This window comes from Asparagus officinalis, chromosome 7, assembly GCF_001876935.1.
Source record: "Asparagus officinalis chromosome 7, Aspof.V1, whole genome shotgun sequence".
Classification (NCBI taxonomy): Eukaryota; Viridiplantae; Streptophyta; class Magnoliopsida; order Asparagales; family Asparagaceae; genus Asparagus; species Asparagus officinalis.
The window spans coordinates 39,421,473-39,434,237 of NC_033800.1; the positions used below are offsets into that span (position 1 = coordinate 39,421,473).

The 12,765-nt window shown below is 36.5% G+C and overlaps 1 protein-coding gene across 1 annotated transcript in view; it reads right to left on the minus strand.

Annotated features, from left to right (window-relative positions):
* LOC109847163 (protein high chlorophyll fluorescent 107) overlaps positions 1 to 10,501 on the minus strand; it is a 16,870-nt gene extending 6,369 nt beyond the window's left edge. The window contains exons 1-6 of the mRNA XM_020416406.1: positions 9,966 to 10,501; positions 8,375 to 8,518; positions 7,522 to 7,827; positions 7,379 to 7,438; positions 5,502 to 5,747; positions 3,056 to 3,166 (exon numbers count right to left, since the gene is read on the minus strand). Coding sequence (XP_020271995.1) covers positions 3,056 to 3,166; positions 5,502 to 5,747; positions 7,379 to 7,438; positions 7,522 to 7,827; positions 8,375 to 8,518; positions 9,966 to 10,460 — 1,362 coding nt within the window. The 5' untranslated portion in view covers positions 10,461 to 10,501. The remainder of the gene's footprint in view (positions 1 to 3,055; positions 3,167 to 5,501; positions 5,748 to 7,378; positions 7,439 to 7,521; positions 7,828 to 8,374; positions 8,519 to 9,965) is intronic.

The window sequence follows — 12,765 nt, forward strand, 5'->3', positions numbered from 1 at the left end:
TGAAGGGGATGGTGGTTTCTATCTAATAGAGAATAGTAGTACAAACGTGGAGCATTACAGATATCACTCGAAAGAATAAACTATCTCACCAACAAGCCATCTTATTCTCTCCAAACAAAACCCTAAACAAATAGCTTCAGAAATACTCTTTTCTGTGCTCCAAATATCCCCAATTGTTTTTCTCCCCAATTTTCTCTTCCAATTGTCATATTATTTAGTGAAATCCTAAATCATAAACATATTTAGGAATTCTAAACAAAACAAATCAAATTAGGGAATCCTTTTAATACCTATTCTTGCCCCGTGGACGTAGGCAACTTGCCGAACCACGTAAAACTATTGTGTTTGGATTTGTGCCGTTGTTTTGATTTGTTTGGCCTTTATCTCGACGTTTGTTTGATTTGGTTCTCGAAGCACGCCCGTTTGGTTGTCACGCGTCCGCGACGCGCACAACAAGTAGATCATCGATAAGGCGGTCAACCAATCTCAGAGACTGACTGGTTATCCTGGTTTGCATCTGTTTGAAATATTTTTATTTTGGGAAAACTTTGTAGAGGGATTCTATAAATAGTATATCATAATAGGTATGGCATGACAGAAGCACATGAAATGTCTGAGTCATTATAGACTTTGTTTTGCAGCAATGCTAAGGACCATATAGGACAATACAGATTACCAAGGATCCTGAATTGTAGCAATGCTGAGACCTGTTAGCCTTTAAGTTGCATACAGGCATTTGCAACTTAGGATAATCAAGGCCAATGAATGATATGAAAAAATGACAAGATTAAACATGGGCAGACAAGGTAGTGAATGGTGACATCAAACACGCGTGTACAAGGTTTGACAATAAGGGGCATTCAATTTGTCTGTAATTTGATCACTGCAAAACATTATGGATGAAGACCCGACTGAAACAAGATAATGAAACACTAGGCTGATGCTCAGGGTAAAGATGAGGGATGACAGCCAAGGTTTGCTTGGAAAACAAGATAATGAAACACTAGGCTGATGCTCAGGGTAAAGATGAGGGATGACACCAAAGGTTTGCTCGGACTGAAGTAAATGTAGCGAGCAAAAGTTCAGAGCAAAGGTAAGGTAATAGAATTAACAGAAGTTGGAGAAAGTGTAGGTACTGGACCACAGGTTCAGAGTAAAGGCAAGTTATTAGATCTAATGATGCCCATGTCAAAGCTGAGATACACAATTCCAGGATCCATCTTAGAGCTGGAGCTACTGAGAAAGATCGAATTGTTTGACTACGAGCCAAACTAGAGTTTGCCAGAATATGACACCAGACCCCTTGGATAAAAACTGCAAACGCTGGTTGCACAGGATAGATTACACAAAGGACATGGGAGCAGAGTTTGAACTGAACAGTGGACTAGTAGACTGATGGATAAATCTAGGATCAAATTTGTTTGGGATTCTAGTTTCTCTGGGAAACCTTTCAAGAAGAATTCCATAGATACGTTTTACAATAGGGGATTTGGTCGTAGTGCCGGTGAGTTTTTAAATATGTGGACCCGTGATTTGGGGAAAGAACAGCTCAGCAGATTAACAAAGCATATGGAAACAAGTTGTGCAACTATAGACTACAGGGAGGAAGGGAGGGAGGGAGGGAGGGCAGATGAAAGTTCAGAAAGAAAAGATTGTAAGAGACTTAATCTTGAAATCTCATCTCACTCTTTGTCCAAGAGGAAACTTTTAAGCCATTCTCCCCAAGGATGTAGGCTTGATGCTGAAGAAAAAAAAAATCTTGGTGTTTGTTATTATTTTCCAGTATGATCTGGTGACATGGATACGGGTGCTGTTCAAAATCATAGATGAGTGTCAAACACTAAACTCTATCCAAATTTACAAAGGGGACATTGTGGTAGAATCACTATGTATGTTTGCATGTGCATGCTTACATGTAACCAAAGCAATGGGAGCTGCAAACCTAATAATTAACTAAACGATAATAATTCCTGTTCATAGTTAAAATTATTTTAATGGTAATAATAACTTGGTCATAATATGACTTGAAGAAGCAAAGGTACACTTTATATCTAGTTATAGACAATTGCCATGCACATCAAGTTGACAGTAATGCCTTGCTTTTTGTAGATAGCTAATCATATATAACATGTAGGTTCTTAATCAAAAATTCAAAGGAAATTTTTTATCATAAACTATATTGTTCATGAGGTGATTTACAGCAACAAATTGATGATGGAGTAATAATCCTCCCTTCCCATGCTTTCCTCTTCCTTATTTGTCTCCATGCTTTCACTTCTTTCTCCAGGCTATTCGGTTTTACTTTTATTTTTTTCCCAGTCAAAACCCTGTTACTTTTAATACATGTGGACACACCCGGAACATGCAAACCCATCTCACCCAATCTTAGTTTTTCCAACATCGAACAGGTCATGGGTAACATACTTCAATCTTTTATTGTGCCGATCGTATATTTTGGTATTCTAACTGCGTGTACTTTGATATTAAATCCTTCGGATATGAATGATAATATCATTGTAATTGTATAATCTTACTACTTATGGATCAGTTCGATCATATTTATTGCAGGGTATAAGATCAACCTAGGAACTGAAAATAATGGCCAATTGGTTTTGACTGGAGGAATAGGCCAAATACTGAACAAAATTGCTTATTTTCTAACATATTAACAACACCTGCAAAGATAAACTAATAATTTCGATTTATAGTCACTCAAAAAGGAATAAGCTTCTGTTAGCGACATAATCTACAGAGTGCAAATATACACTTGCTCTGCAAATAAGACCACAACAAAATTGCATGTGAAACTCAAATCTCAAAAAATGAACATAAAGCCACTAAATATAGTCAGTTGCTGCCAACAGAAAGTTCTTTCCTAGTGTGAAGTTATTTTTAATTCTTACATAACCCAAAGAAAAAAAAATTATGCAGTGCAATAGATGACCATGCAAATTAAAAACTTTACCTGCATGCTTATATACCTCAATAACACCCAAACAATGGTTATTTATGTGCCTTTTGGACTATCACATAATCAAAGGTCACAATAGGATACCTGAAGACAACGTGCAGCACATTCACTTGTTGAATCAATCGACAAGACCTTCTGGTAGAGATCCCTTGCTGTGCGCATGTTACCTTCTTTCCATTCCATCCATCCCCAAGCCTTTCAAAATCCCATAATAAAATTAGCTCTAGAAGATTAGCATAAGAAAATCTTTGATCACTGTACTCATAGAAGCCAGTATGCTCAGCCAAAGTTGTAAATGAATATCTATAATGTATAATCCGAACTTAATTGCAAATGTATGTGAATGGTTAATACGCCAAACTGCAGAAATTAAATATGAACACGACTATAATCATCAATTCCGTGGCGAAGATTTATCTTTTGATGGATGCTGATAAAATTTGCTTTTACATGTCCTACTATGATTATTTCCTTTTGCTTAATCAGATGTGCTACAAGTTTATTTCTGTTCTCTATTATGTTGCAAGTCTCCATCTATCTAATATACTAAAGCAATATCCTGAAATGCCACTTGGCAATTTCTTAGACCATTTGGACTCTAGAATGACACGTGTCAACCTCTTAGATTTTACAACCCATATTTTACATTTTCATTTCTAAAAAAAAAATCCCATCCTAACAACTATTTTTCTACCTAATTAACCTCTTTCACATCGCCTATATCCCACCCTAATTTTAATAAACCTAATTAAGAGATTATCCTTTTAAATTCTTTCTAATTAAACTGTTTCAATCAAAATCCTACCTCATTTCATTATACCTAATTGGAAAAATGCTTTCTAATTAAGAAATTTCCTTTTCAAATTCTTTGTATATCATTTCAATTGTAGAAATGCAAATAACCAGAGCTATCAACATTGAAACCACTTCAATGTTCTTAGCTCGAAGCAAGTGGAGGAAGTTTCAAACTTTGGATAGGAGACGGGCAATCCCTTCAAATCTTTTGACAGTACATGTTCTACCTTGGTTTCTTAGAATTACCGCTCTGTACTTATTTGTTGGTCTTCAATCCCCCAACTATCTTATTATCTCTCCGACGACCATGTAAACATTCCGAGGTATTTTTGGTTCTGGAATTTTTATTTTTAATTTTTAATTTTTAATTTTTAATTTTTTGATTTCTGAATGATGTTATGGAATATTAGATTTAACATTGTGTTAGAATGTTAATAATAAAATATATCTTTCCAAGTTGAATGCATGTTAGTTTCGTTCTATTTTTGTTTTATTTGGTAGGTTTTGGAGTTAGCTGGCAATGTGGCAAGGGAAAGGATCTTTGTCTAGGCACATTCAACTACCAATAAGAAAAAATGAGAAATGGAACTAATGGAGGAGTTCTGTCTGTAAGAAACAAGGAAAGGAAAGTAGAATAGTCCATATGCTCTTCATCTTTTGATGTGTCTATCTTTAGTTTTGTAAACAAGTAGCTGCACTGAGTCTACACGTCTTAAAATTCTGATGATTTAGATACAAGAGTAAATATCTTAATTGAGATGCTATTTACTTCTAATCATGTTGCTAAATTTGTTATCACTTATTAGCTCCTTAATTGATTCATTTTCAATTTTCAACATGTACTTGAATTGAGAATAGGCTAGGCTAAGATTTTTTAGATCTATAATTGTCTCTTTTTTTTTTTTGCCTATTTTCATAGAAGGGTTTAGTTTCAAAGTTGGTGTATACCTATATTATTGTTCCACTCTCATGAAGATGGAGTTTAACTGACTTTTTCCCTTCTATCCCGAATGTTAATGAAATTTAATTGATCATAATTATGTTTCTTCCAACTGTGAACTATAAATTGGTGTATTATCCCATTAAAATAAAGCCTTTAATATTATCTCTCATAAAATATGTACCAGAAAAAAAAATATCCACAGCGTTGCGTGGGTCTAACACTAGTTATCATTATAAATAAACACTCTTTTCTTCCTTCTCTACTTTTACTCCATCCTATGGACAAGTTAATGTCCACATTTCAATGTAGCATTTCTCTGGCTGTTACTTGATTTTCATTTTCATGTGCTCCTCCTCATCCTCACTCCTCCACAGATCAAGTAAGGATCCACCTACAGCTGTAGATGGGTAGCCAGAAAGCTAAGTTGCATCCCGCACTCTGAGCTTTACTGCCTAGAATACTCAAATCTCCTGAAACCTACTATTTTAAATTGTATTTTCACCTAAATTCCCACCAAATTGGACGTACAAAGAATCAATTCTGTATACGTTACTTCACAACAGCGAGCTTAAAATCAATCCAGGACCTCCTTTTTTGTCAAGGACCTTATACATATGTTAGAAGCACTGTGTCTATTTTCTATCAAGGAATCTGCGAGGTTAGAGGTGTATCATATGATGGTTAGCACAGAAGCAATAACAAAACCCCTAGCCTGGATAATTAACTGACCAATTGAACTTACTGAATGAATATTAAAGTAAAGATATAGGATGCAAAGTGATGTACTCTTACAAGCCATACTGGCTGGTGCCTCGGGTCTAGTTCAGATGCTCTTCTAAACAATACTCGAGCAAGGTTTGCAGAAGAATGCTTGTATTCTAGTAAAGCAAGTGACTGAAGAATGACAGGATCCCTTGGATTCAGTGCATGTCCAATCTTCAGAAGCTTCCGTCCTTTATCAGTGTAGCCGAGATTGGCTTCAAATAATGCCCACACATGCCAGGCAAACCTGTTCTTTGGACTAGCCTGAACTGCTTTCTGCATTAAAAATGATAGTTTCAGAATCTAATCATGTGATAGGACAATGGATTATGTAATACAAAACCTAAGATGATCAAATTTAGTGAAACCTTTAAAGGGTCAACATTATACTAGCCAAACTGCATTAAAAAAAAGGTCCACTCAGCAAAAATTCATTTTAAGAAGTTGTGCTAATTTTGATTCTAAAACTAGAGACATGAATTCACACGAATTACATATTACAAGCATGTAAGGACAATCATTGGACTGAGAAATAAGTTGATTATGGAAATGCAATAGTTTTTGCAGCATTTCATCAGAGAAGAATCATTCTACAAGGAAAGTAGAAAAAGCCCCCGCCAAATAGCATTTTATTAAGAAATGGAAAGGAAATTATTAAGAAATCAGGAAAATTAAGTGTCAGTTTATAAATCAACAGTACACCCTTTACGTAAACAACAAAATAACATTAGGAAAAGATCAATTCCAAACCAGGACAAGAGTTGGATAAAATCCTTATATTCACCACTCCAAAACATCCAGAATAACACTATTCTCCATGATTTTCATTCTTTTCTTATAGCACCTCTTTCTCTCTTAGTCATCTTTGAACGAAAATATCTTTTTCCTCCTAGACCATATGTCCCCTGAAAGAAACAAAGAGGATGTGTGTTACCCTTATTCACCTTTTTCTCCTAATAGATATTCTTGATCCATATCCTATTTGTAATCTCTCTTGCACAAATTTTATCTTCACAAGAGCTTCACTTTCAAATGATACCAGCAAATGAAAATTTATAGCCACCAAAAAATTGAAGAACAAGGTCATGCTTGTAATGGTCATACACAGTCACACATCCATCGCACAAGCTTAGCATCTCAAGGAGATAAGTTTTGCACTATTTTCAACTAAAATGCCCTGTCGAATCAAATACTTCTAAGGGAACCTTTTGAAGCAATACTAGGCGTCAAAACACCACATGTAATGGGCTTAACAGAGAAACAGTCCTTGAAGAGTCGATAGATCACAAGTGTAATCATAAATGTTATTTTCTCATTTATAGATTAAAATACAATCACGTTTGATAGATTCTGAATTACCAGTCTTCTTGTAGCTTTCCTCAATGGGTTGTTGGGTTGTATGGAAGAAGTCACACTCTACATAACCACTCGAACACTTGTTGCTTCTCAGTGCTACAGATTTTGACAAAAACACAATAATGTAATGCATTCTCGAGTATTAGTTTTCCTTATTCAGCAAGGCTACTTCATATCCAGAACTGTTGTGTTGTTAAGCATGAACCCATAATCTTGTTAACTGAGGGATGTGACCAAGTAAACAAAAGATAAGTGGATCCATGCATTAAGTGAAGACATCAAAACACCATTCTGATGTACCCTGCAGCCCTTCTGAAAACCTTCACATGAATGATGTACTTGAACTGTTCATGAAACTTTGATATATGGCATTGATTGGATGAAAATAATTTCATAATGATTGGAATATGAACTAAAATTTGGATGTCAATTGCTTGCATGTATAGACTTTCCATGTAATGAATATAGGTCACCAACAAGGTAAGAATGGAAGAAACAAATAGGAAGAAAAATAAAGGCCATAAATGATAAGCTGGAGATAAAAATGTCACCTCAAAAAGCTGCCGAGCTGCATGGTTATTTTCTTGCTGCATTTCTACTTGTGCCCATGCCTGCAGGAAGACATATTCCATTAAAATTGATATTGGTCTCTTTACAAAATTGTTAGTAATAATAATCAGCAGACAAGACTCACGAGCCAACTAGCACAGCTTTTGGGGTTACATGTTGTAGCTTGCTGAAACAAGTAACGAGCTTGCTCAAACCTATTTGCCTTAGCTTCAAGTAGAGCAAGAGTTTGGTATATGTACTCATTTCCACCACAATACTTAAGTCCTTTACCAAGAAGATTTCTAGCCTTCTTTATATTTCCTTGTTTGAGTTCGAGAACTGCCCATCCATGCCAAGCTGCGACATGTCTCTTATCAGCCACAGTTGCAGCATCAAAAAGTTCTCTTGCCCGTCGTACATTCCCGACCTTATTTTCCAGAACAGCCCAACACTGCTTTTTTCAAAGGTACAACCACAAGCAAAGTTTAACATAGTTTGATCGTTAAAAGTAGTATGCAGAAAATCTAGCTCAGCTGAGAAAATGACATGTATTAACTCCAAGTATCATCCAAATGTCCTAAAAGAGATTAGGATTGAAATGCAAGTAATAAGTGAGAAATGCATATACAATGTACATAAAAATGCTCCAAATACAAAGCCTTAATAACATACTAGTAAACAGTTACACCAAATGAATAACTCAAGATGTGTCACATGCTAACATTTACCCCAAAATTTACTTGGGAAAACACTAACGTATTCTAAGATCACAAATTTCTTCTTAACTTCTCAGCATTTGACATAAATACAAGCACAAGTACAACATATTTCAGTACTCAAAAGAAAACTTTTCAGAAATTATATTTATGAGAAGTGCATATCATTATCTAAATCCCTACTTCTTGACTATTTCATCATACTCTAAAAGGTAAGTTTTGATATAAATTTTCCGGAAATATAACTGGGAGAATTTCAACTTAAAGAAAATGTCCACCAACCTGCCAAATATAGGAATTCTCTCCTTGTGTTGCTTGGCAACCCCTTTCATACACTGACCGAGCCTCTGAAAACTTTGACTGCTTATTTAAGAGCTTCCCAAGGGCCACGTATGGCCTCCCATCTTCAGGCCAAAATAAGATACACTGTATAAAGAGTAAACATATTAAGGACTTTGTGCATCTCTTTGTCATTTTCGTAGTAAATGCATCGCCAATATCACTTTTTTTTATTTTATCTTATTTTTCATTTTTTTGGACTAAAATTGTGAGGAGAACTTTACACTGCAAATAGAAACACTTGCATCAGTTTAATAACTCATTATCCTGTTAGGACATTGTCCGTACAATTTCTTTTGTTTGAGTAATAACAAACATTCATTTGAATCTAATTTGTGTTTGAGATGATTTAATGCAGGTTGAACAAGTTAGAACTGAGTTCGAGTAAGAACTGAGTTTGAGAAGAAACAAGATCAATTTCAGCTCAAGGAGGAGTTACAGAAAGTAACCATCGATGACTACTTTGGATCATCGATGATCAACTTGATGACTACTTTGGATCATCGATGATCCAGTTGATCATCGATAAGAGCTTTTGGTCATCGATGATTCAACGTTACAAAAAGAATTTTTTTTATTGATGATCCATGCATTATCAATGATAAAAATATCCAAAGGTCTCCCAACCATCAATGACGAAGTGTAATCATCGATGGTCAAGTGATCATCGATGATTGAACTTGATCATTGACGACTGTCCGCTGATTCTCAGATTTCAAGATTCAATTTCAGTCGTTTGTTGCAGCCGAGTATAGGGATTCTCATTGATGTTCCCAATCTAAGTGAGATAGAAAAGGGAGAGAAGGAACTAAGGCTTGATTCGTTCTCAGATGATCAGATTTTCATCTCCCCAGAGTCTTTCAACCATTCCTCGTCGCGATCTTCAACATCTAATCGCCAAATGTCAAGGAATGTCGCCCTTGAATCTCACCTTCGACGTCATTCTTCCTAAGCAACACTTATATCTTTAAGGAGAACGATCTCATACTAAAAGGGTTGTTAGATCTTTTTAATTGCACTTAAATAACATTTGATTTGTATTTCAAAACCTCTTCTCACAATTGTGTAATCAGTTTTGTACGGTGTACTCAAGCCGGTGATAATTGAGGGTAAGGATTACTAGTAGGAGCTAGGGTACATGCTTTTGATAGGTTGTTTGTGTGTAGACTGCTAGATTAATGTTATCTAGTGTGCGGTCTTGCAAAGCCTACTGGATTAGAGTTTGTAATCCTTATGAACAGTATCAAGTAGTGTGGAAGCCCTTTCGAAAGAAGGGAGAGAGGAGGTAGCAATTCATTCCAAACCACTATAAAAATCTCTCGCATTGCATAAGATCTCTCCCATTGCATATCCGTGATAACATTTTTAACTTGCTAAAATAGTTACGCAACCCTACTCACCCCCTTGCACCTCAGATCCTAACAAATCCTGCTTTGTAACAATCCACTCAAAATTCTTCTAAAACTGAAAATTATGATTCTCTTTTTAACTCAAAATCCTCGTCAATAAAGACGGAGGAAGAAAAAAAAGATACCTTTTTAAGAACCTTTTCAGCTTCTTTGAACTGGAAGTTTCTAGTCAAGACCTTAGCTCTATACAAAGCAAGCTCCAAGTTGATCCCCAACGGTTTCTCCTCGGCTGAGACCTCAACAAGCCTCTCTGGTTCAAACATAGGCATCTTCTTCGCCATCTCATTGAGCTTATCTTCAATCTTCGAAGAAGAAGAAGATCCCAATTTATCGCCCCCTTCCCCTTCATCAACAAATTCATCATCCCCCGAGATCTCCTTCACCGGCCGACGAACAGAAAGAAATCCATCAGAACTCTTCTCTTCGTCGACCGTTTCTTGTATAATTTGAGCAGACGAGTTCTTGGATGATGATGAAGAAGAGGGAGGGGATTTGAGGAGGAGAGATTTGATGGGGACTTTGGAGAGAGATCTTGGGAGGTTGTTAGGGGTAGGGGGAGGGTTTGGAGAGTGAAGAGAGAAGAGAGTGAACTGCGATTTGGAAGAGGAGAAGAGCTGCATTCCCGTTGATGATCTCACCGGATAAAACTGTTGCGGACCAAACTAAAGGCGGGCTTTTGAGAAGAAGGGGATGTGAAAAAAGCCCATCATACCCCTGATCTTGGACCATAAAATGCCCGTTGGCTCTTCCAGAATGAGGGTAGTTGAGTCATTGTGATGAGCTTCCGGAGTATAGCGGAGTGGCTCGCAATCGGCCACGTCAGTCAGTTTTTCGCAGAGGATCGCCTGCTTAATCCCCGACACACAACGGCAAAATGCATCAGCTTCTGTTACGCGCAGAGTGTTAGATCTAATAAAAACTTGAGATCTAAACCATAAAGCCATAATTTAATTCAAAGAGATTAACAAGAATCAAAAGGTGCGGAAGCATATACCTGAATCCATTGAAGAAAACTTGATTAGGGTTTTGATGATCTTCTAACCTTAGGGTTTCTCTCTTATGGATCTCTTTAGATGGGGATAAGAGAATGAGAGTGGTTAACCCTAGATTAGGGACCATAACCCCTTATATATAGGTGTTGTACATTTGTAATTTGGCCCCTCATCAAATTATAATTACAACCTGGTATCTGCACATATAACCCCCATGATTTATTTAAATACCTATTAACCCAAATTGATTGATCACTTTAGTGACTCGACCCATCAATGGTCACGTATACCAATACAATCAAACGACATAGATCAATCATGGATGCGCAACATGAAAATTACATGCAATGTGATCAATACATGTCTATTTTCAACTGGTCCTCCTTTAGTGAGGTCAAAACCAAACATAATATAACAGAGTATCTTAACTGAATACTTTATTCTGATCAGACAATACAACCAAACACAAAGCACCAGAAAATTATAAACTCCCACTAAATCAGGATATCCTTGAATAACACCACACCCATATGAGTAGTATGCTCATGAAAGACCTTGGATGGTAATCCTTTAGTAAGAGGATCTGCTATCATGGAGTTTGTCCCAATGTGCTCTATAGATATCTGTCCACTCTGTACCCTTTCTTTTACAACCAGGAACTTAATGTCAATATGTTTTGATTTAGTTGAGCTCATGTTGTTATTGGAATACATAACTGCAGATTTATTGTCACAAAATAACCTCAGTGGTCTTTCAATATTTTCCAAAATGCGCAGTCCAGTGACAAAATTTCGCAACCATATTCCATGATTTGATGCCTCATAGCAAGCTACAAACTCTGCTGCCATAGTGGAGGAAGCTACGAGTGTCTGTTTTACACTTTTCCATGATATAGCTCCTCCTGCTAACATATAAATGTAGCCTGATGTAGACTTCCTGCTATCTTGGCATCTAGCAAAATCAGAGTCCGAATACCCAATGACCTCCAACTGTTCTGATTTTCTATATGTGAGCATATAATCTTTTGTTTTCTGAAGATACCTCATAACCCTTTTGACTGCTATCCAATGATCCATGCCAGGATTGCTTAAGTATCTGCCTAACATCCCAACAATGTACGCAATATCTGGACGCGTACATACCTGAGCATACATTAAACTTCCTACAGCCAAAGCATAAGGAATCTTCTGCATTTCCTGAATTTCAAGGTTGCCTTTAGGGCACTGATTTAGACTAAACTTGTGTCCTTTAGCAACAGGGGTATCTCCTGGTCTGCAGTCTTGCATGTCAAACCTTTTAAGTACCTTATCGATATAGCTCTTTTGTGATAATCCAAGAATACCCCGAGAGCGATCTTGATATATCTGGATTCCTAATATAAAAGAGGCGTCCCCAAGATCTTTCATCTCAATTTTTTTTTTGATAGAAATCTCTTGGTTTCGTGCAACATGCCTATATCATTAGTGGTAAGCAATATGTCATCAACATACAGAACCAGAAAAATATACTTACTCCCACTGAACTTGTGATATACACAGTCATCAACAATGTTCATCTCAAAACCAAACGAGATAATTATTTGTTGAAACTTGTAATACCATTGACGAGGAGCTTGTTTGAGTCCATAGATGGATTTCCTTAATTTGTAAACCATATTTTTCGGGTCTCCTGACACAAAGTTTTCTGGTTGCACCATATAAATCATCTCATCAATGTCGCCATTGAGAAATGCAGTCTTAACATCCATCTGATGTAACTCAAGATCATAATGAGCAACAAGTGCCATGATTATTCTGAAAGAGTCTTTCGATGAAACCGGAGAGAAAGTCTCTGTATAATCAATGCCTTCCTTTTGAGTATAGCCTTTAGCCACAAGACGTGCCTTATACCTCTTCACATTACCATTTGCATCCCGCTTGGTTTTAAAAATCCA